The 25,213-nt window shown below is 45.6% G+C and overlaps 1 protein-coding gene across 2 annotated transcripts in view; it reads right to left on the bottom strand.

The window, feature by feature from the left end:
* Positions 1-11,098: 11,098 nt before the first annotated feature.
* The window catches only part of Lkb1 (Lkb1 kinase), a 95,931-nt gene continuing 81,816 nt past the window's right edge, over positions 11,099-25,213 (bottom strand). For both annotated transcript variants that reach the window (XM_065441495.2, XM_065441497.1), the window contains exons 8-9: positions 23,052-23,260; positions 11,099-11,483 (exon numbers count right to left, since the gene is read on the bottom strand). In XM_065441495.2, the coding sequence (XP_065297567.1) occupies positions 11,386-11,483; positions 23,052-23,260 (307 nt within the window). In that variant the 3' untranslated portion in view covers positions 11,099-11,385. The remainder of the gene's footprint in view (positions 11,484-23,051; positions 23,261-25,213) is intronic.

Below are 25,213 nucleotides of genomic sequence, written 5' to 3'. Positions count from 1 at the left end.
GATTGGACATGCGCATGAGGGATTCGAGGGGTAGAGGTGAAAGATAAGCGCAGTTTATATACTTGTGCAGCAAACAAACGATTGCGACAGAACGACGGGTGTCTAAGGATTCGAGAGTATTATCAGTTTTTATTTCAGTTATGCTGAGATGAAACGAGCAGCACGGTTTTGTATCGCTTCGATCACGGAAATGAATTGTAGCTGGTGAATTTGTTGCACTTGGAATGAATTTCAAGAATGACGCCAGTTTAGATATGCACCATCAAATTTATAGAAAAAATGTACTGTTCTACTCAACTCTTTTACACAAAACGCTCTTTTGTGCATTCGAGCACAAAAGTAACTGGAACGCCCTTCTATTTCTTTCTACACTTTGTCATAAGACGCCAACAAACACTGACACCAAGGACAACATAGGGGAAATTACTTGTGCTTAATAAATGAAACAAAGAAACGGTAAGTTCATGGAAATTAAAGTAGCCGAAAAAACTACGGTAGTCATCCTAGAAATTAGTTTCAAGTGGACACGCCGAGCAAGCTCACCGGCTGCAATTCGTAAATTGCAATATGTGGCGTAAGGGAATTAAATAAGAATTATTAAAATTTTTTTAATTAGTTGAAGATGTGTTTCGATTGAAATGACCGCCTCTTCGAAGAAACCATCTCAAGGGCAACAATTATGCTATCTGCTAAAGGCAATATCAAAAACTTTCATAGAACTTAAAGACATTGCCCTATGCTTTTAGTAACGACGCAGAATATAGCCCCTGGCCTTTTAAGAACTCTAAATGCCACCGAAATCAAATTTAATGACAACATGGAGAACATTTGGGCCCATCAGCATGCGAAGTGTAGATGGGCTGAGCAAATGGCAGCCATTCTGGAAAAAGTTCTTGAGCAAGGGCTCGAGCGAGTTATACGACCGTTATGCGCTGTTGTCTAGTATTCCGAAATAACTCTACATCGTGCCACGCTATTGTTTGGTGAAACTACAGAGCGTGTTAATTGCGATGTGGCAAACTTTTATTCCTCCGGCCACAATTCAGAGTCCTGCACACAATCACTGAGCCCTCACTTTTTCCTTCCTTTCTTCAATGCAAAAATGACAGCATAACGATAGCCGTATGACAACGAATGCATGGCGATGACGCAGTGATGACAATCGCATGACAACAGCGGCATGATCACAACCTAATAACGACAGCATGACTACGGCGGCTTGATGAGGCCGGACAGATTTAAAGATAATTTTTATCCAAAAGCGTCATAAAAAAGACAGACAGACAGACAGACAGACAGACAGACAGACAGACAGACAGACAGACAGACAGACAGACAGATAGATAGATGCTGAAATAGACTAGGACTTCTAATCGCATTATTATAAGAAAATAGATATGCCATCGGAAATGACGCGCTATACCTCGGAGAGGCCTATGAGGCAAAATTGTATACACGGGTATTACCTATGTATACTGTTTGATTACGCAGAACAGAGGCACGCTCACTCCCATGAATTGGACAGTCAATATGCAGTGGTTGTAAACGCCGATGTTATATAGATACGCACAAGCATATCTTCCAAGATAATGATGGACGCAGAACACAGGTGGGCTAAGCAACCAAAGCTTCCATAGAAGGCTGTTCCCGCATGCATTCTCAGTTCCCGGTTCTTCAGTCCCGCAATGAATAACTTTTGATCTAAATGCGGTGGCTCTATTGTGACCGTGCTAGCCCTTTGGCAGTCGTTCTTTCTCCAGTATCGTGCACAGGTGCATCCGTCCAAAACTCGCCCAAAGTCATTCCCGATGCCAAAGTCACTAGGAGTTAGCCTTCCTCCTTCGCCCGAAACAATCTCTTTCAGTATCTTTCAGTATTCAGGTATTCAGTATGGCCCAGAAATGCATAGAAAAGGCCTTGTCTTTTTTTTCCTCTTTTTTTTTGGGGGGGGAGGGGGGGCGTCAACGAACAGTAGGCGGATAAATTTTTAAGGCGAATCGTTTACTACTCTGAACCGTCACTTGAGTGAGGAGGGGGTATGGCATTCGCTTGTTTGTGGCCAATAATTCGTCGAGGTTACTTCCAAGAGACAGCCGATAAAGCTCATCGCCGAGATTCAGTCAACTGACGCTGCGTACACTGACGTCACATTAGCAAGCATTTGCATGCAGACCAGCGCGCACACGTTGCCAGCGTCCTGCGGAGGGCGACGTGCCAGGAACCACTGATCAGCAGCTTCTGTCGATAAAAGTGCGGTCTACATGCGGCACACGTACTGCCGGGAGGAAAGTCGTGCTGCTGCCTGCTGCTGCCTGCAGCCGCTGCTTGTGAAAAATACTTTGTAACATCTCCATGCGTTGTGTCCGTGTTGTGCTATTCAAACTCCACTGGCACCCGACTTTTCATTAAATATATTCGTACAGAATATTGATGCAGGATTGCTCCGATAAATGGGGGGGGGGGGTGCAGTCGCACATCCAAGAGAATAAAGTTGGCGGAGATGCTGTAGTTTCGTGATTTGACTTCAGGCCGAGCACAGGACCAGCAGAAGCAGGGAATTTATATATACATAGTGAGCGCTCCAGACTAGAGTTAACTTCTTTTGTCATGTCTCTGCAGATTCACAACGCGTAGGCTTTGGCTGTTGCATTTTAATGCGCTAGAAGTCTTAGGGAACATCACGCACCTTCCTGGGGCTGTCTGTATGTCTCATTCCTATATCTATCTATCTTTGTTTACATCTAGACGTGTTCCCGCCTGTCTGCGTCGCTGGCTAGTCCGTGGTCGAATGATTAGCGCGTCTGGCTCAGTGCATACCCATCGCGTCGATGCCTACCCATCAGGTTGGTAGTCGCCGTTGTTCGAAGAAACTCTGTGACGCCAACCTGGAGCACTGGGTATGTGCCACTCGGTCTGTGCTGGTCTTTAATGAACATCTTTGATGCCAACTAGGGTAGCTAGGTATGTTCCACTGGAAATGTGCTGGCTTACAATGACAAAAAAAATCCCTTAAGTCTCTACGATGCTGATGGGAATTAAACGCCCGTCACAAGGGTCGCTCAAGGACCGCAATCCGATGCATTAGCATTCTGCGCCACCAATGCACCGGGCACGTGCTGTTTTTCAATCAGCGCCTTTCACGCCAACGCTTCAGTGAGCTACGCCATAACTTCACTGGGTATGTGCCTTTCTTCAATGAACTTAAATAAAAAACAAGAACGTTTACCACGTCGGCAATATCAACAGTGAGCTTTCCCTTCTTCGCCTACTCTTCCACTCCCCTTTTTCTCTTTCCCCAGCGTAAGGTAGCAAACCGGGCTCATCCTTGGTTAACCTCCCTGTCTTTCATTTACACTTTTCTCTCTCTCTCTCGTCAACTTGACTGTGTGTGTGCCACAGAGTTTGCGACAAGCTAGGGAACAATTCTCAGTGCTCGCAGCCACCGGCGCGGCAAGCTTCTCGTCTCGGAGGCCACACACGGCCTTCTCGGCAGCGCCACTGGATGGCGCAGCGTGTCCAGAAAGAGGCGCAAGTCCCCGCCGCAGCACATCTCTCATACATAGCCCATTGCGACGGTGGGAATATGTTGTGTGGATCATTGATTCAATGTTAACGCATTACCGCGGACAGTCCTCGTCAGATGGGTTCTGCCGAATTCTTTGTTTCTTGTCTATGTAATAATATTCTGCTTTGAGTAATCATAGGAGGGATTACTCGTTTGACCCTTGCGTCTTTTACCTGTCAACTTCAACTTCGAGTGACATCACGCGTAGAAACTGCGAGTGCATTCACTGGATGTTGTGCGCCTATACGCATCCACGTCTTTGAATAAAAATAGCAATCAGGAAAACTGGTGTGAGCTACTTAAGTCCTAGAAATCGGCTATACCAGGCATTCATTTAGAGTTTACAAATTTTTTAATTGTCTGTACAAATACAGTACAAGCGTAATCCTTAAAATGGATTGGTAGAAGAGGCGGAAACTACTTTCACAATAAATAAAATGCATAATTGAGTAACAAGATGTTCGAATAATAGGTTTCAAATGAGGCACATATTGAGATCGACGAGTTGTAATCGGTGAAATTGAATGGTATATCCACATGGAAAAAATTCTGAGGAAGACACCCGTTTCGACGTACGCACAGTCAAACTTGAGGTAAAAATACATTTTTGTTCTACTGACATTTAAAAAAGGGGGTTTTAAGGATTGGATAACGATAGCCACAGGAATGTCGATGCATTTCGCCACACCTTGCCACTGCAATGTCCAAACGCCGTTTCACATCTAGAAAAATAAAACAAGTCGCGGACATTTATTTCAGGCCACGCGAAGTACATTTCTAAAAAGGGGGACTGAAATAATGTCTTAAATATAACCTAATTACTGCCGCAATGACTAATTACTAAATGGTTTACAGAACAAGTCACAACGAGAAACTTTCTCCAGCCTATCAAAAACGCCAGTTTATGCTGCACGGTACATTTTCTGTGCCGAACTGGGAATTTCGAGGTATTAAAACAGCGTACCTTTATATCATACGTTGGGCATTAAAGGATTGAACGAGCGTCATCCAGTGAAGTCGCTGCCATTGGCTACGCCTTGCGAATTTACAGCTACAATTTTTAAATTACAACTGTGTGCCGCAAATAATTCGTTGTACACTAATTTAGTAAAATATTATTCATCACTCTACGATATAATTTGCGGTTTCTCGTGAAAGTCCACGTTGTGTTTTATGTCATGTCTACCTCCATTTGTCTCTAATGTGTTGGTGAACGCGTATATCTTGTGTACATCACACCTATCGTATCACAAGTTCCTACAAGATTCTGGGCCCACAGCTGTATTCGTTTAAATCGAGTGCTGTCAATTTACTGCAGAAAGCTACTTACCCTTACGCACTATACAAGCGGCAGTAAACTCATAAACTTACGCGTGTTTTCAGTTTACAGCAAGCCTCAGTTGCAGAGGCATTTGCGAATTTGTGAATTGCAGCAGAGAATTAAAGGAATCTTGTCACTGTTTAGCTGAAAACGATTGTTATGGTTCACTTTGTGTGGCAGTGAATGGAACGAATATTAAACGCATGGGACACGGTGTGCCTAACCGTCACGCTCGTCAGCATGAACCGACTTGTCCGTTGGGTGTGTACGACGGGATTATGCATGGAATGTGCAAATACTACTCCCTTTATACGACGCTCAACCTTCTATGCCAAGGAATGGATTTCCTTCCGCGTCCCTTCGTATGGGTTGCCCCGACGTGTCCTGATAAGGCTCTCTAACAGAGGGTAGCACATAATGAGGATGTCCGGAAGGTGGAGAGTATAAGAAAGGCAACGAGCCGCTGCCGCGTATGGTTGCATCTTCTCTGCCTTTGCGTGCGGGTGCACGCACGCTGAACGTTTTTCTTTTTTTTTGCTAGGAGCGCACTGCTAAAACATAACGATCTATTAATTAAACTTCTGTTATTTACTTTTACTTTACCTCGCCTTCCCTGCCTAACTCTCTCCGATGGTCAACCTTGTTCAAGCACCAAGCGACGTTGCTGGAGGTTCACAAAACCCCGTCCTCAACAACTGGTAAGCAGCGGTGGGACACAGATCTACGAGTCTCGTCTACCAAGTCGCAGCTAAATGCAGTGTTTGCGATGATCTACGGTGGATCCTTGGCTGCAAGCTGGTGAGTGTGGGACTTGCTCTGCTGAGTTTTGTCGGGTTTTGTTGAATGGTTAGAACAGAACGGGTAATTCAAGCTATTGCTGTCACCTAGTTAGGTTGCCACAAGATGGGTGTGTGCAGTAGAGGGAGCAGCACTGAAAACATCCATCAATTTGAAGTCATTGCGTAAACCAGAGTCGTTGGCGCTAGCGAAGGAGTTGCACCGGGATGTCCCTGACGCACTCTGAAAACCAGGGTTGATAGAGGCTGTCCTTGCTCTAGAGGCTGACGATGATTAGGTTACGGAATGCTTGGAGATCATTAGAGAAGGAGCCTGCAAAACGTCAGGCAGAAGAGCGTGAACAACGGGAACGTAAAAAACAGAAAAAACGTGAAGACCGGAAACGTAAATAACGGAAAGAACGTCAAGAATGGCAACGTAAATAACAGAAAAAAATGTCAATAACGGGAACGTAAAGAACAAAAAGAACGTCAAGAACGGGAACGGAAAGAACAGAAAGATGGTGATGAAAGGGAGCGTAAAAACACAAAAAACAAAAAACGTCAAGAACGGGAATGTAAATAATTGAAAACAACGTCAATAACGGGAAGGTAAAGAACATAAAGAACGTCAAGAACCGGAACGTAAATAACAGAAAAAATGTCAATAACGGGAACGTAAAGAACAGAAGGAACGGGAACGTAAATAATGGAGAGAACGTCAATAACGGCAACGTAAAGAACAGAAAGGTCTAGAACGGGAACATAAAGAACAGAAAGAAGGTGATGAAAGAGAACGTAAAGAACAGAAAGAATGTCAAGAACTGGGACGTAAAGAACAGAAAGAAGGTGATGAAAGAGAACGTAAAGAACAGAAAGAGCACCAATAATGGGAACATAAAAACAGAAAGAACGTCAACAACGGAAACGCAAAGAACGCAGAGACCATCAAGAACGGGAACGTAAAGAACAGGAAGAAGGTGATGAAAGAGAACGTAAAGAACAGAAAGAACAACAATGGCAACGTAAAAACAGAAAGAACGTCAACGGGAACGCAAAGAACGCAGAGACCGTCAAGAACGGGAACGTAAAGAACAGAAAGAAGGTGATGAAATGGAGTGCAAAGAACAGAGAGAACGCCAAGAACGGGAATGCAAATATTCGAAAAAATGTCAATCACGGGAACGTAAAGAACAGAAGGAACGGGTACGTAAATAACGAAAAGAACGTCAATAACAGGCACGTAAAGAACAGAAAGAATGCCAAGAACAGGAACGTAAAGAACAGAAAGGCGATGAAAGGGAGCGTAAATAACAGAAAGAACGTCAAGAACTGGAACGTAAACAAAGAAGGTGATGAAGGGAACGTAAAAAATGGAAAGAACGTCAAGAACTGGAACGTAAAGAGCAGAAATAAGGTCAAGAACGGCAACGTAAAGAACAGGAAGAACGCCAAGAACGGGAACGTGAACAGGAAGAAGGTGATAGAGGGAGCGTAAAGAAACGAAAGAACGTCAATAACGGGAACGTAAAGAACAGAAAGAACGTCAAGAACGGCAACGCAACGAATACAGAGAACGTCAAGAACCGAAACGTAAATAACAGAAAAAAATGTCGCTAACGGGAACGTAAACAGAACGGGAACGTAAATAACGGAGATAACGTCAATAACGGCAACGCAAAGAACAGAAAGAATGTCAAGAACGGGAACGTAAATAACAGAAAGAAGGTGATGAAAGAGAGCCTAAAGAAGAGAAAGAACGACAATTACGGGAACGTAAGAAAAGAAAGAACGTCAATAACAGGGACGAAAAGAACACAGCGAACGTCAAGAGCCGGAACCTAAATAACAGAAAAAATGTCAATAACGGAAACGTAAAGAATAGAAGGAACGGGAACGTAAATAACGGGAACCTAAAGAACAGAAAGAAGGTCAAGAATGGGAACGTAAAGAAGAGAAAGAATGTCTAGAACGGGACCGTAAAGAACAAAAAGAAGGTGATGAAAGAGCGTAAAGAACAGAAAGAACGACAATAACGGGAACGTAGACAGAAAGAACGTCAATAACTGGAACTCAAAGAACACAGAAAACGTCAAGAGTGGGAACGTGAAGAACAGGAAAACCGTCAAGAACGGGAACGTAAAGAACAGAAAAAAGGTGATGAAATGGAGCGTAAAGAACAGAAAGAACGTCAATCACGGGAACGTAAAGAACGGAAGGACCGGGAACGTAAATAACGGAAAGAACGTCAATAACGGGCAGGTAAAGAACAGAAAGAAGGTCAAGAACGGGAACGCAAAGAACACAGAGAACGTCAAGAACTGATATGTAAAGAACAGCAAGAATGTGAAGAACGGGAACGTAAAGAACAGAAAGGTGATGAAAGGGAGCGTAAACAACAGAAAGAAGGTCCAGAACGGGAACGTAAGGAACAGAAGGAACGTCAAGAACGGGAACGCAAAGCACAGAAAGAACGTCAAGAACGGGAACGCAAAGAATAGAAAGATGCTGATCAAAGGGAGCGTAGAGAAAAGAACTTCAATAACGAGAACGTAAAAACAGAAAGAACGTCAGTAATATGAACGCAAAGAACACAGAGAGCGTGAAGAACGGGAACGTTAAGATCAGAAAGAATGTCAAGAACGGGAACGTAAAGAACAGAGAGGTCAAGAACGGGAATGTAAAGAACAGAAAGAATCGGGAACGTAAAGATCAGAAAGAATGTTAGAAACGGGAACGTAAAGAACAGAAAGAACGTCAAGAACGGGAACGTAAAGAACAGAAAGAATGTCAAGAACGAGAACGTTAAGAAAAGACTGCCAAGAACGGTAACGTCAACAATGGAAAGAAGGGGGGAAAGGAGCGTAAAAAGCAGAAACAGCGTGACGAACGAGAACGCGCACTTGAATTGAAGCGACTGGAGCTTGAAACTGAACGCGCTCGAGCAGCAGTGCAGACGGGCGAAGGAAACGTTGCAGGAGAGCGCGTATCTTTGAAGATGACAGAGCGAAAGCGGCTCTAAATTTGGAGAGGACACTGGTTTGTTCTTGGTGACCTTCGAGCGGACGTGCGTGAATCGAGGGTTCTCCCTCGAATCGTGGCCACAGCGTCTGCTCACACTGTTACCGTGCTAGGCAATGGACGTAACGCTCGCTTTACAAGACAGGTATATGAGAATTATGATAAGTTAAAGTCCCCTTTGCTGAGGAAGTGTCGGCTGTCAGCGGAAGCGTTCCAGTGGAAGTACCGCGAAATGCAAAAGGCTAGGAATGAGTGCTATACATAATTTGCATATGTAGTCTGTTTGCACTGTATTTGCTTCGTCTTCTTTCTGGTTCTTTAACATTTTGCTTGCTACAGCAGCCCCTCAGCTCATCCTAGCGGCTCTTCGCCATGGCATGGGCAAGCACTCGTGCTCACGCACCGCGACGGTGTTTATCCTGATGGGATTGTGGGAGCTGGCTTGGCGTTATGCTCAACCGGGCGGGCGGGCGTGCGTGCGGTCATCGGGTATAACGTTCCATATCTTGAGATAGAGCGCACTGACACAAAATTGGCTCATGTCCGCCGATTTGGCTCGTCTTGCCAGTTGCACCGGTGCAAAACTTAAGTTCGTAACTGGGGTTTCTCGGGTTAATCCAAGGTGAGAAGTACAAAAAGCAGGAGCCTATGTGACATACGTCTGCTCTCCACGGACCCCTGGTGGCGAGTCACTCAGGCAAACAAATTTTTTTAGATTATAGCGTGTTTCTGCGTCGACGTCGGCTCAACCGAGTGAGCAAGCACAGCAAAAGATGAAAGCGAATGCGGAGCACAGCGGGGGATGAAAGACGTGAGGAGAAAAGCAGAGGAGAGCATGCCGCAGAACCATGAAGTGGAAAACATAGTGCGACAACAACGGCTGCAAAATGGCGCCTGAGTAGCGCGCATTGTTTTGAAGTGAGAGAAGCTCACAGTAAAATGGATTATGAAGACTGACTGAGGAATATGGAAGAAAGTAAATGGGCTGGTAGAGTGTTTCGCTTTTGTACAGAAAAAAAACGTTGATTCAAAGTGGAGGAAAAGAACTAGAAAGCTTACCAGCATGTGGCCTTAGGGTGAGCAACACGGCAACAAAGAACATCAAGCATAAAGTCAGAGAGGCTGAAATAATCTCGTGGGTGGTGGCAATGGAAAAGAAACCCGTCACGAGTAACTACATAAGAGGAAAAAATGAAATCAGGAAAGAAACAATTTATGATAACTCAAACAGAAGCTCATTACCTTTGGAAGCATGACTAGGATACCTTAGAACACGCACATATAAAGTGAGATATAAGGAGGAAGAAGCTTGTGCTTGCTGCGGTAAAGCTAGGGAAACGATGGAGCATGTTTTATTAGAATGTGAAGATATCTGCCCAGTGGTCGATTTAGGCACCAATGGACTCCTTGAAGCCCTTGGGTTCAGCGAGAACAGGGGGAAAGTAACCATGTCCACAATAGAGATTGGTAAGAGGCGATTGAAAGATTGGTGGTAGAAAAGTAGGGAAACAACAAAAAACGGAAGCATACAAAAACAAAGTTGACAATAGGGGGCCAGGAAATTTGGTTATGGGAATTTATCATGCATTTTTTTTATCTTTTTTTTACCTAGGTAGGACATTAGGCAGTATAATAGTAACAGCTTGGTGGCGCAACCCACGGCCCCGTTTCAAAGGGGAGACTCATAACAACCATCCATCCATCTATTGTCTTGTAGCAAACGTGGAGCGCAGCGTGAAAAGAAAAGCATAGTGCTGCGTAAGAGTTGCAATTAATGCTAGGAGATGGCACCAGAGGAGCACTTCGTCATCTATTCACTGATGGCATGCAGCAAACGCATCCAATGATATATATGGAAACAAAGTGCTGCATGAATGGAGGTCTGTCGGCAGCGGCTGCTGTGAATCGCGCCCAGCTGTCTCTCGATTAAGGGGCAGTCGTGCCCCATTTCGCTCCGTTTGCAACGTGCTACACAAGACAATTTCTCTGCGCTAGGCACTATATAGTGAAATAAAACATGTATACAGCTGTGCTCAAATTTCACATTAAAGAGTATCATAATCACTGCAATTTTTTCACATGACATATATTGTAAATACACTTCTTTAGACCTATAAGCGCCCAACATTTTTAAAGAAGGTACCTAATCTGCGAGGGTCGACGTATAGGTTTGTGTTTTGTGTGGAATGACTCAAATGAATTTTCCGCACGACAAAAGACAGCACATACACACCGGCATCGATGTCAGTCAACACCTCCTAAGTCAGTCCAGGTCTGATGTGTAAGGGTCTATTATTGTTGACTGATGGAAGAACGTAAGGAAGAGAAGAATGGGATATGTCCATATTGTAGTTAATGACTGGTGTTCACAGTTAAAACAAGATTGAAAATAAAGGCTAAGTAAAACACCAAAACTGACAACGAAAAAGAAACCGGTTTATTGGGCAAATATCTCAACGCTCTGCTACTGTCGTTAGATCCCTTTGCAGTCCGGCTGCTAGAGTGTCTAGTCGATACAAGATAGGATGTACATTTACCCCATGGGATATCTTCCGGGAGTGGAGGAGGGGAAGGGGGGAGGGGTCAGAGCTGGGCCCAGGCGATGCAGGTGTCCTCGTTGCTGTCTGCAACATAGTGTAATTAACGAAGGCAGTGGGAACAAAAGAACACCAGCAGGACTTGTGTGCGGGGGAAGTGAGCATTCAGGACGGCTGGCAGCCGCTGAAGACACGCGATCGACTCAGGAAACCTCGCCGAGGCACACCGGCTCCACAGCTCTCGTCCGTGCGCTGCCGCAGCTCTGCATTAGAAACAGACAGACCAAAAGGCTCGGGGAGAAGCTTGGCAAAAAGAACCAGGATAAATACCACTAACCTATCCTAACCTACCCTATCCTAACCTATCTTACCTTATCCTAACCTATCCACTTATCCTATCCTAACTTATCCTAACCAGGATAATGCCACTAGCTTGTTTGCATCTTGCATGATTAAGGCTGGATTTATAATTGCTGGAGCCCGATGCAAGATAAATTGCCATAACACTTTATCTCTTGATGCTCAAGTTTAATTTGTAAAAGCCAAAGGCATTCTGATGACAGATGGAACAGTGCTTTAAATCCTCAAGGCTTTGAAGACAGTTGAACTTCGCAATAACGAAATCGGCGGGGAACAGGAAAAAATTTGCTTTTCGGAGTATTTCATTGTTGCAAAGCGAGATGCACATAAGTAATGCACCGCAGAATGAAACTTTGAAGTCAAAATTTCGTGAGCCTACTTTGGCAAGCTTGCTCGAGGATATAGAAACACACTGCAGACAGCACAAAGTGTGCCGCATGCATTGATCAGCAGTGGCAGCAACATTTGTCCAGTGCACGCTGTAACTTGTAGGCGCCAACGTGTCCGGTGCCAAGGGCAAAAGTGATCGTATCTCGTATACCTGAAGGAAGTCTATCGAGATTACAGCCCCTTCTTGAAAATCTACATCCGGTGCCGAATCTCCATGCAATGCCTGTCAGTTGGCATCAAGACCAGCAGGCTTGAAGCAAGGAATGCGTAGTTCCAGACAATCACTGAATCACTGCCGAAAGCATAACACTCCATTCTATGACCACCATCTCACAAACAATTTCATGTCCCATGGACGTGGATTTCCTTGTTTTTGCAGCATTTTTCTTACTGAGGCACACATTACGCACTGTACTAGGAGTACAAAAAACCTCGTCACATGTCAGTACCAACATGTGCGCCGCTTCTAGCGGGCCATCAACAAACAAGATGGCGGCCACAACGTGTTCCCAGCACGAGCGCTTCTGGTGCTTGGTCGTTTTTGTAAACAAAAACAAAAACGCAATTTTAGTGCACCACAACTGCATTTGAGCACTGTTTGGATCCCGCTAGCCTTGTACGAGTAGGTAATATGTGGGATTACGTACTGTCAAATTTCATTGATGCGGGATTTTAGTACACTGACATTTTGTTGTCGAGAGGTACAAAATGCACTGAATCCTATGGGTGTTTGCAGGGGATATGAAAATATTTCGTTGTCGCAAGAATTTTGTAGTCATGGGATTTTGTTATCACAGGTGTTGACTGCATAAGAATGATTTCCTTGGTATATAAATAGATGAAGATTGTGGGAATCCTTGGGTCCCATGACCGTCACACGCAACACACACGTCGCGTCAGAGGCACATGTGCCAAGCAGGTTGGTGAGAGGGGAACACTTCCTCTCACAGGGAGGGGGGGGGGGGGCGTGCACGAGAATTGCAAGCGCTATTAGTGCCACTGGGTGTGTCCTGCGAGGTCATCATCATCATCATCACCCGAGTCTATTTGGTCACCAGCAAGCAGCGAGTGCGGATGTCTTCGCCGCCACTCCCATTTTCCCGCACGTGGTTCGTCAATCGTGTTTTTGCCTTAGCAGTTGCTGCGGCCGCCTGTATCCCAACTTGGTAAGTGGAAGCCCTTTTTACCTAGCGTATTGGCATGCACTAGTTACGCTAGAGTTGAGGAAGAAGAAGTGTGTGTGGTAGCTGCTGCAAAAAACGAACTATAAACGGCTGTTCGCTTAGAACTGACTGACTGGCTTTTCCTCTCGTGACAAACTAGTGGAAGTGCTGGGTACGCATCCATCGTATGCCTACGGGTCCTGAACCAGAAGCTACCGACGCCAGTACCTTGGGGACGGCAGAAATCTATCAAAGCAGCCATCACCTCCAAGGTCTTCCACCGCAATACAGTCCCCTGGCAAGCTCCGTGAGGAAGATGTCAACAACTACCGCAAGTCAAACCGAGGGGATCCCAAATGCTCCCGTACCATGCATTCTCAACGCGCCTCGCACGCCTAACCCATTCCATGGCGACGCCTTTGAAGATGTTGAGGACTGGTTAGACCATTTCGACCGGGTCGCCGCCTTTAACGACTGGGACGATCGCCGTAAGTTGAAGAACGTTTACTTTTCCCTTTTAGACGCGGCGAGAGTATGGTACGAGAACCACGAAGCCTCATTTACCAGCTGGCAGGAGCTTTACCGACTGCTTTGCGAAGCCTTCTGCACTCCTGAAAGGAAAGAAAGAGCCGAACAGGCACTGTCTTCGAGGTTCCAAATGCCAAACGAAACCGTCGCCATGTTCATCGAAGACATGACGCGATTGTTCCGTCGGGCCGATCCACTAATGCCAGAAGACAAGAAGGTGCGTCTGTTAATGCGAGGCGTAAAGGAACAGCTTTTCGCGGGCCTCGTGTGCAATCCTCCTACAACAGTCTCTCAGTTCATTCGTGAGGCAACAGTCATGGAACATATGCTTCGGCAGCGGCTCTCGCAGTATGAATGCCAGACCACCATGACCGGTGCATCCTCTCTCGTACCTGCAAATGATGATAGGGAGTCCCTTACCGAGCTAATACGACAAATTGTTCGAGAAGAACTGCAGAAGTCCTATGCATCGGCTCCGGCACGTCCCAGTGCCGCGGTTCTTACGAATGTCATTCAGGAAGAAATCGGCAAAGTGGTTCATCCCTCGCCACCAACACGACCCGAACCTCCCACATTCTCGTACACGGATGCTCTTCGGGCTTGCGCGCCGTCGACGGGCCGTTTTTCGCAACCGCCTGCTGGGATTTTTCGACGCTCCCCAAGTCCGATCCACCGCACGAATCAGCAAGCACCCCTTCATCCTGGTCCGTGCAAATCTACAGTATGGCGCGCCCCCGACAACAGTCCGTTGTGCTATCACTGCGGGGAGGCTGGTCACATGTATCGCGACTGCCAGTACCGACGGATTGGTCTGCGGGGATACCATCCGGACGCCCGTTGCCCGCGCTATGGCGAACGCCCGCATGAAATCGAGCAATGCTTAGAAAGCAACCGGCTTCCTCCTGCCCAACAGCGAAGACAGTCACGGTCGTTTTCACCTCGTCGGTACGCGTCACCGAACCGTGCTCGACCCGCCTTTGATTCCGCTAGAGTCAATGGTGGAAGCCCGCGCTGGGGAAACTGAAAACGGCGACCTCCGGGGGTGAGACCGCTGTCATTCGAACCGTCAAATATTCTCCGCCGACGCCATCCCCTTGTGATGTACCACTGATGCCTTCATTCGAAACTGCAAAAAGAACTTCTGCTGCTATTACTGCTTCAATCGACGGTTATCCAGTAACTGCACTTGTAGATATGGGAGCTGACTACTCGGTTATGAGTGCCTCACTGGCCACTCGGCTACGCAAGGTGCTGACAGCGTAGGACGGCCCACATCTGATTACGGCCGGAGGACACCTCGTGTCACCCATTGGACGATGCACCGCCAGACTTGCAATTTCTACTTCGACTTTCGTAGCGTCTTTCCTTCTGCTGCCCAAGTGTTCTCGGCTGGTTATACTGGGCATGAATTTTCTCCAGGAATATGGGGCGACCATTAACCTTTGTGACTTGTTCGTGACTTTTTCTAACTATGTTTCTTCGGATTCGAGTGTGGAGGATGAACATCACCGCACGGCTTTACGCGTGGTCGATGACTGCGTGACGTTACCGCCTCGAAGTAGCATCTTCGTCCTCGTTGAATGCCCCCAAGAACAACTAGGAATAGGCATCGCCGAAGGTAACCTCACCATATTGCTGGATCGCAAAGTCGGCGTCGCACGAGGTCTTGTAGAGCTCCAACATAGGCAAACCACGATTCTAGTCACCAACTTCAGTGGCGAATACAAGCACTTTGCGAGGCATACCACCATGGCTTACATTGAAACGGTGGCCGAGTCCAACGCCTGTGCTTCGGTAACGACAATCTCGATTCTGGAACCCAGCGATGTGGACTTGACAGTCGCATCAACGTCAACCCACAGCTAGACCAAAACGAGAAGGAGAGGCTCCTCACTCTGCTATCGTCATTTAGCGACTGTTTCGCCACCACGTCAAAGGTCAAACAGACTCCTTTAATCAAACACAGTATCACCACTGAACCGACCGTCCAACCTGTTCGCCAACACGCTTATCGCGTGTCGCAAAGAGAACAGGATGCTATTCGTCATCAAGTTAAACAAATGCTCGACGATGATGTCATTCAACCATCGACAATTCCTTGGGCTTCACCTGTTGTATTAGTTAAAAAGAAGGACGGTTCACTACGATTCTGTGTCGATTATCGCAAACTGAACAAGGTCACGAAAAAAGACGTTTACCCACTTCCTCGAATTGACGACTCCTTGGATCGCCTGCGACATGCTCGTTACTTTTCTTCAATGGATCTGTGTAGTGGCTACTGGCAAACTGAAGTTGACGAACGGGACCAGGAAAAAACGGCATTTATAACACCCGACGGTCTCCATCAATTTAAGGTCCTCGCTTTTGGATTGCGTTCCGCTCCGGCCACATTTCAACGCATGATGGACACAGTTTTATCTGACCTCAAGTGGAACTCGTGTTTAGTCTACTTAGACGATATAGTTGTTTTTTCCACCACGTTTGAACAACACATCCAGCGGCTTGAGGCGGTTCTTCAAGCTATCCGCACTGCCGGCCTCTCCCTGAAGGCCAAAAATTGTCACTTTGGCTACGAGGAGCTCAAATTTCTAGGTCATATTGCCAGCAGGACCGGTGTGCGCCCTGACCCTGACAAAGCCATGGCAGTTGCTCTGTTCCCAATACCGAAGACAAAACACGATGTCCGCCGATTTTTAGGGCCTCGCGCGTGTTACCGCCGTTTTGTACCCAATTTTTGTGAAATTGCCGAACCTTTGCAACGACTCATCAAGAACGACGTCACATTTGTTTGGGGCCCGGCACAATCCGACGCCTTCCACGACCTTCAGCGACGTCTACAGACACCACCGATCCTTGGTCACTTTGACACCGAGGCTCACACAGAAGTGCATACTGATGCTAGTAACGTTGGTCTCGGAGCGACACTCGTACAGTTTCAAGCTGGTGTTGAGCGCGTTATTGCATATGCCAGCCGAACCTTGTCTGCTGCTGAAAAAAACTACTCAGCAACTGAAAAAGAATGTCTGGCAGTCATATGGGCTATCCAGAAGTTCCGCCCATACCTTAACGGACGTCTCTTCCGTGTCGTCAGCGACCACCACTCTCTCTGCTGGCTGGCGAATCTCAAAACATCCTTCAGGCCGTCTCGCAAGATGGAGCCTTCTGTTGCATGAATTCGATGTGACCATCGTCTATAAGTCTGGCCAGAAACACACTGACGCCGACTGTCTCTCCCGCGCCCCCGTCGAAGCCGCACCACTAGATATTGACGACGATTCTGGTTTTCTTTGTACTCTTCCGTCTTTAAACCTTGCTCAACAACAACGCCAAGATTCCGAGCTCCAGCCCTTGATTGAATACCTTGAAGGAAGCCGCCCACAACCCCCACGGCAGTTCGTGCGTCACTTGCCCTCTTTTTGCCTACGTGGCGACATCCTATACAAGCGGAACTTTCACCCTACGGCAACCGCTTTCCTGCTCGTTGTTCCCGCTACTCTCCGCGACGACGTTATACGTGCATGCCACGACGAACCAACGTCTGGGCATCTTGGTTTCACGCGTACTCTCGCGAGGATCAAGCAGAAGTACTATTGGCAAAAACTCACAAAAACCGTGAAGCAGTACGTCAGAAGTTGTCGAGATTGCCAGCGTCGCAAAGTTCCACCTCTGAAACCAGCCGGTCTGCTTCAGCCTGTCCGACCTCCTTGCTCACCTTTTGAACAAGTTGGGATGGATTTACTCGGCCCATTTCCCAAGTCTTCGGCTGATAACCGCTGGATCGTCGTCGCCACCGATTACCTCACTCGATACTGCGAAACACAAGCCGTTCAGCGAGCTACTGCTTCAGATGTTGCTAACTTCTTCATCAAAAATATCGTCCTTCGACATGGTGCTCCCGCTGTCGTCATCACAGACCGTGGTACGGCCTTCACTGCCCAGTTGGTCCGAAATATCCTGCAGCTGAGCGGGACAACGCACCGTACGGCAACTGCGTATCACCCGCAGACTAACGGTTTAACTGAGCGTCTCAACAAAATGATCGCGGATATGCTTTCCATGTATGTTGCCACGGACCATAAAAATTGGGACGAACTGCTCCCGTATGTGACATTCGCGTACAACACTGCCCTACAAGAAACCACCGGGTTTCCTCCTTTTCGTCTGGTCTACGGACGCGACGTCACCACTATGCTCGACGTGATGCTCCTACCAACTTCGTCGCAACATACCGCACCAGATACTTCGTCGCAACATACCGCACCAGATACAGAGTGCCGAAGCAGCGCGGCACCTTGCGCGGGAACGAATTCTATCCCGACAACGTCAAGATGCTCGTCGATACAACATATGCCATCGAGACGTCACATACAACCCGGGAGATCTTGTATGGGTTTGGACCCCTATACGTCAAAGAGGCCGGTCAGAAAAATTATTGCGCCGATACTTTGGACCCTAAATAGTTTTGCGTCGTCTAAGTCCTGTCAACTACGAAGTTATTCCAGCCGACACTTCGCACCACTCCTGTAGACCATGTTCCTCTGACATTGTTCACGTTACCAGGATGAAGCCCTACCATTCGCACTGACTCTCATCCACAAACTTTGTGATGCAGCCCCTGTCGTCACGTCCGTTGTCTTTCTCATTTATTTTATTTTTTCCTTGTGGCATTTAACATCTTCCCAACTTTATTTATTTATTTATTTTTTGGAGGGAGGGGTAATGGCACGCACTAGTTACGCTAGAAGTCGAGGAAGAAGAAGTGTGCGTGGTAGCTGCTGCAAAAAACTAACTGTAAACGGCTCTTCGCTTAGAACTGACTGACTGGCTTTTCCTCTTGTGACAGTATCATTCTCTATGAGGGAACCCTCAATGGTGTCTGCTACAGCTAGCTGGCTTGCTCAAAGGGTTGGTTGCAATCGTAATAAATGCTTTCAGAGTGTACACGTGGTTGTCGTTTATTGTTTCTCGAGTTTGTACTGGACCGCGGTTTACGGGCAGGCATGTGCCAACCGTGGGGCTCGGTGTGCCGAGGCGTAGCACTGTGGGCACTTCCCCCCTTTATCTTAACAAGATTTACGTATAAAGCACACGATTAGGGCACGACTTGTTTCTAAAGGCACACATCTTGCACATGAGAGCGCGAAATAATCTGCAATAACTCAAATGGAAACTAAAATTCAGACAAAAAGGACGGCAGGCGATGGCAAGGAGCTTATACTTGCAGTCATTAAATGATAAAAGGAGACATTGGTGCTGAATTCACCAAAGTTAGCATGACAAGAGCTGGGATAGAGTTAAGCCTGATGAGGGAACAAGCTAAGAAGGCAGAAGCCTAATGAAGCTTGACAAAGAATATAGCATTGAGTCTGTTGACAGTGGTCTAACGGTTGTCGCTGCATACCTGTACATGGCTTTATCACACGATAATGTGGGTGCGTCCAGTAATGTGGGTGCATCCAGTTTGCTAACTGTAATATTGCAGATAAATTCACCCCAGGTGCATCAAGGTCACCAAGATCACAAGAGGTCACTTTGTGCACCTAGGCACAAAGTGACCCCTGAAATAAGCAGAACGACACATTTCACAGTGAAGGGGGTAATATAGTGGTAGAACATTATTGTTCTAATAGCTTTTTCCTAGCACCACATTTTTCTAGTATCGACATGCACGTAGTAGTCCAACAACATGTACTACCGTAAAAACCAGAATATAAGTCGAACTTTTTTGTAAAAAACCATTGCAAAAAGTCGACCCTTGTCTTATATACCGGACATTGGCGGAAAAACTATGGAAGTCTTGCAACAATGGGCGGATGAAGTAAAGAGCCGCCTTCACCATTGCCATCAGCAGCAGTACGGCGTGGCGACATTGTGGCACCGCCAATTTGCGTTTACATTGTCACAAAGTCATATTGGTTAAAGGCTGCCTTTTCACATTCTGTTTCAAAATGAGCGGAAGCCGATGGCAATTCACCGTCGCCTTCAAGAAAATGGCCATTGAGTGCGCGGAAGCCCACGGCAACCTCGTGGTACAGCACGAATTTGGAGTATCCAAAAAGAGCATTCAGTACTGGCGGCGGCAGAAGCAGCAAACCAACAGAAAACGTCATTCTGTGGGCGGAACGCAGAACTGGAAGACAAGGTTGCGGAGTTTGTCCGAGAGCTGCATGTAAGATCGCTGCCTGTGAATGTCGAACGCATACGTTTGAAAGCGGTAGAGATCGCGCACGCCTCTGGACTAGGCAGCGAGAAGCACTTGTCATCTGACTCAAGTTCGGACGACTCTGATCAAAGGCGTTGCTCTGATTCGGAGTAGCGCTTGCGCACTTTATGCCCTTCTGTGTACTGTACACTCGGCCAATTTTTGACAGTATCGCGCAACCATCGACCCGCGTGTTTGTCAGCACCTTATCATCACGGCACAGAGCGGCGAAATAGCGAAAGAAAGCACACGTGTACACATGCACGTAGCTCGTTTGTTTCGCTGCTCAGTGTCGTTAATAAGGTGCTGACAAGCATGCGGGTCGATGGTCACGCGATACTGTTAAAAATTGGCCTGGTGCACATGCGAGCAGCATTTAAATAAATAAATCCTCAGGGCTCAGTCTTGAGGCCTGTTTTATTTAATATATATATTAACGACCTGTTAGGTATTCTGGAACTAAGCACGTCCGCCAGGTTATTTGCCGTTGACTGCATTATCTTCAAAAGCATTCATTTTGTATCCGATCAACTTGTCCTAAATTCGAACTTACAGCTCCTTGCAGACTGGTGTAACAAGTGGGATATGACAATTAATTATGATAAAACCGTTTATTTATGTGCTACGAATAAGATCAACAAAATGAAATTTACGTATGGTATTGGGGACAACATAATTAGTAAAGTGGAAGAATACAGATACCTGGGCGTGACCTTAACAGCTGATCTTAAATGGTCATCCCATATCTCCAACATCTGCTCCTCTGCAAGGAAAAAGCTAGGTTTCTTAAAATATAAATTAGGCAATTCTTCAAGCGTACTTAGACTTCAAGCTTACAAATCAATTGTTAGACCTACTCTTGAATACGCCAGCATAGTATGGGACCCACACACCATAATCAACATAGATAAACTAGAAAAAATCCAGAGATTAGCAGTAAGGTTTATATATAACCGCTATAAGCGAAGGGACTCTCCGTCCGCCATGTTACATCAGGCAGCCCTTGAGCCATTGGCTGAAAGAAGAAAGGCTGCCCGGCTGCGCTTTTTCCACTCTTTGTATTTTCAAAAACTAGGCATTCAGCCACAGGATTACTTCGAAAGGGACACAACCAGACCCTCAAGACATAAACATAGCCATAACATCAAACCAATATTTGCCCGCACGAATTTCTTCAAACATTCATTTTTCCCTAAAACAATATTCGACTGGAATTCCCTGCCTCATGACTCACCTCTCCTTTCTTCAACTTCTTGAGAGCCTGTATATTAGTACATGTACGGTTAGAAATGACTACTTACTAACTGTGCGTAGTGTGCTTTTTGTCTATGTACCTGTGTTTGGGGCACGTACTCTCACAAATTGTATTTGCTTTGTATCCTTGTTTAGTTTTGTTATTATGTTTTCTGGATGTAAATTATAACTTCCCCATTGTTGCTGATCCTAAGACATAGTGCTTACTAACAAATGTATGTACCCTCTCCTGCTTGGACCGATCCGGTCTGCAGTATTTTGTAAATAAATACCGTATTTACTCGCATAATGATCGCACTCGCGTAATGATCGCACCCCTAAATTTTGTCGTCAAAATTCTATTTTTTTTATTTCCCGCGTAATGATCGCACCCCGAACTTGCCGCAGCGATATGTCGTGTGCTAAGCCTAGCGAATAATGATCGCGCTTACCATCTGTCGAATGCTATGCGAACGACTCTTTTTAAGACAAGCCAAGCGGCCTGCACGCACTTCATTTCATTACTTTCATCACTTTCCGCACTTCTGTGACAAAATGAGGTACAACCAAACTTGCCTTTATTATGGGTTGGCTTTATAATCGCTGATGTCAACAAAAACAATAAAGGCGCACTTTGATTCTTTTCATCTGCTTTTGCACTTGTGAGCACGCAACAAATCGCGCGCGGCAATGATATTAGCCATGTTTACTCCGATACGTTAAAAGTGTACCCTATTCATACGCCGACGCTTGTAAAACAGCTAAGATATTCGCCCACCCTTAGCAGAAACGTGCCGTATTAGGATAGTAGTGAAGACAGATGCCGCAGTTTCCGCAGCATGCCCGTCACGTGTTTATATGTCACTGGCAGCTAAGCGCGCCCACCTGTTTCTGTCCACTCAAAGTGGACATGGCTACGTTATTGCCGCAAACTTGCCGATATTAACGATGTTATTCATCACTGATACGGAAGAAACTGTTTCAATGCACGTAATGTACTCACGAGAAGAAAAAAACATCGCGTTCGGCGCGTTCGGCTTGCTCCGCCAGCCACCATTTTTGTTTTGGTGTCCTGCACCCGCAATCTCACATCTCGCAGCAAACGCGGGACGAAAAAAAAATTTTTTTTTCGCAGGAAATTTAACCCGCGTAATGATCGCACCCCTGAATTTGCGTCAATTTTTCTGACAAAAAAAGTGCGATCATTATGCGAGTAAATACGGTAAAAATAAACAAATACTGTCACTATTGTGCATGAGTCGCATTTGTTTTAAGATAAGGGTGTCTTTCGGTACTTTTGCCATTGAAAAAGATTTTTTTATTTTTAGAATTCGTTAGTTGGGGGATCGACTTATATTCCGGTCCGACCTATAGTCCGGTTTTTATGGTATTAAGCATTTATTGTGATTTCTAAGATGCATGTGGCAGGGGTGTAATTCTTTGCTACCAGCAAGTGAATTTGAATTCCCTTACCAGATATTCTACCACCTGTACTGTTGAGCCCAACCATAGCAAACAGGTTCATGAACAAAACGCAGCTTGATGTATCAATTAATTCAATATACCCGAACTTGTGAATAAAGAACTTGAACTTCTGTGATGGGTTTGTTATATATACAAATCTGTGATCTCCATCAGAGAAAAGAAGCAGGGAAGAAATCCCTTCACTGAAACAAACTACACACAATGGTCAGTAATTTCTTCCTGTGCCTGAACATGAAAAGAAATAACTGCTCCGAATCCTGTGCTTGCGGCACACAAGCGGCTTGATAACACTGGCAATGGAAGCTCCTAGTTCAATGTATCCAATGCCCAGTTTATATTGAGGGAGTTCAGGCATGTTCTAGGTAGAGAGAATTTTCTTTTATCAGAGTTTGTTTTAATCGTGTTTGACTGGATCTATGCCACGCATTACTTGACCTGCTCAACTAAATTTTCTTGTCGTGCAATTGTACCCTGGAGGTCGTGCTCGGTGAAGTACTCCTGCGAGTCGTCGTCGTCCTCTTCACCCTGGCTACCCCCTCCGCCCTCAGCACCTGGCGTCCGTCCATGAAGCAGAGGCAAGTATGGGATCACGGTCATTGACCGGAGTGGGTTGCTCCCATTGGTCCGGTCAGGAATGCTGACGTACTCGAGAAGCCGTGGTGGCTTGCGGCGGACCCAGCTGCACACATAATGACAGCAACACTGAGGCTGGAAGCCCAAGACACAGAAAATCACTCCACAGTTATCCCATGCCTGTGTAGTTTGGAAAGCTGGTCAAAATGCATTTGATAGTTACAAGTAGTGAAGCACCATCAAAATGGGGCAAAGACCAGCATCCTATCACTAATTTCACCAAGTTATTCAAATTCGAAAGCCAGATAACTAAAGCGATCAGTTAGGTTGTCTGGTTTTTCGTTGAATGATATCTGGATATTCAGATATGTGGATATTTGTTTTCTTGTAGTGGTACCGAAGTTCTTTGAATTGCTGTACTCCATGACGTGAATATTGAATAAAAAAGTGACGAACTACTCCAGGTGTATGTCAACACTGTGCATTAGACTGAGCAGCCCGTTTTTGGAAGCCACGTGCTGCGGGAGAGCTAGTGAGATAAACGCACTACAGTTTGCATTGCTCCAGCGATTTCAGCCTTTACTGGGAGCCACGAAAGCACAACATTTTAAGTCGCGACAGGGGTCCTAAGGCCTAAAATTTACAAAAAAAAAGTTTGGTTTTGTCAAATTCCATTTTTGCAATTTCAATCATCTATTATTACCTTTGTCCACCAAGTTTCTTATTCTACATTTCGACATTTAAGGCACAATATATTAATTTTAATAATATAGGGTTGGTGATTTGTTTATTGTCTCCATCTTGTCAAAATGCTAAACATGCACACTAAACAAACCTTTTACTTTGATACATTTATACTCACCACAGATAGAATAATTCCTTTTGCAGCATGAAGCTAGCTACATGATTGGAGCACACGTGAAGAGCTCCGTCTGCTATAAAATAACAAATAATAACCCATTTATAAAAGTGCTTCCATCACTGCGTGTCTTATCCTTTCTAGTATCGACCCATGTGTCATATGTAGATTCTTGTGCAGTAGTTATTTGTCTATAGTTCTAAACGAACAATAATTTTTTATATCTAACCCACGAAATAATGAGCCTACAGAAACTGACCCACCATTGTAGCTTACAGTGGGTACAGTGTTTCGCTTCTGATGACTATGTCATGGGTTTGACTGCCGGTTGTGGCGCAAAATGTAAAAAAAGAATGACACTGCAAACCTGTGTGACCTTGCAGAATTACAGACCAATTTCTAGCGATGCTGTTTCTTTTGAGCAGTTGCAATAAAAATCTCAGTAGAGACTAATTAAATCACACACATTAAAACGTTGCCCCTATGTAAATGGTGCGTTTGAAACCTTCTTGCATATTGTTACATTGTAGCAATGGTAAAGAACACAGTTGCAAAACTGAGAATAAGGAAACTAATAACTTTTTCGTGAGCGAACCGGTGCCCACAAAAGTAAGTGCTACTCACAGCAAATAACAGGAACAAATAGTGGCCAGCAGAGCCGGCAATCATCGAAATCTGATCTGCGGGTCAAGCGCACTGGCTTTTATACATGACTTGTCGAACGTTCCTGCTTAATCACCGGTGCCCGCGTGTCTTCCAGAAAGTACTACACAATTCGTGTCGTGCACACAATCTGATTAGACAAAGTTCGGTGGGAACATACGCGACAGGTACGTAGAATCAACAATAACATTTGAGTAAATTCTAAATCATGCAAACGCCTCCTGCGCTGAGCGACAACCTTAATCCGCAAAGTAAAGATGCAACCAAGGGTTGCATCTTAACTTCACAGAATAAGATGAACCAACTAGCCCAGCAACAAGTACTGATAACCTTAGCTTGTTAGCGGGTGAAATGCAGTCTCCAAACAAAAGGCTAAATAAATACCGTATTTATACTTGTAAAATGATCGCACTTGCGTAATAATCGCACCCCTGGTTTGTCGTCAAAATTCTATCTTTTTTTCTTTCCCGCGTAATGATCGCACCCTGAACTTACCGCAGCGATACGTCGTGTGCAAAGTCTAGCTAATTATGATTG

The sequence above is a fragment of the Dermacentor albipictus genome, chromosome 5 (assembly GCF_038994185.2).
Source record: "Dermacentor albipictus isolate Rhodes 1998 colony chromosome 5, USDA_Dalb.pri_finalv2, whole genome shotgun sequence".
Lineage (NCBI taxonomy): Eukaryota > Metazoa > Arthropoda > Arachnida > Ixodida > Ixodidae > Dermacentor > Dermacentor albipictus.
The sequence above is the reverse complement of the archived record's forward strand: the minus strand, read 5'-3'. Positions and strand labels throughout refer to the sequence as shown.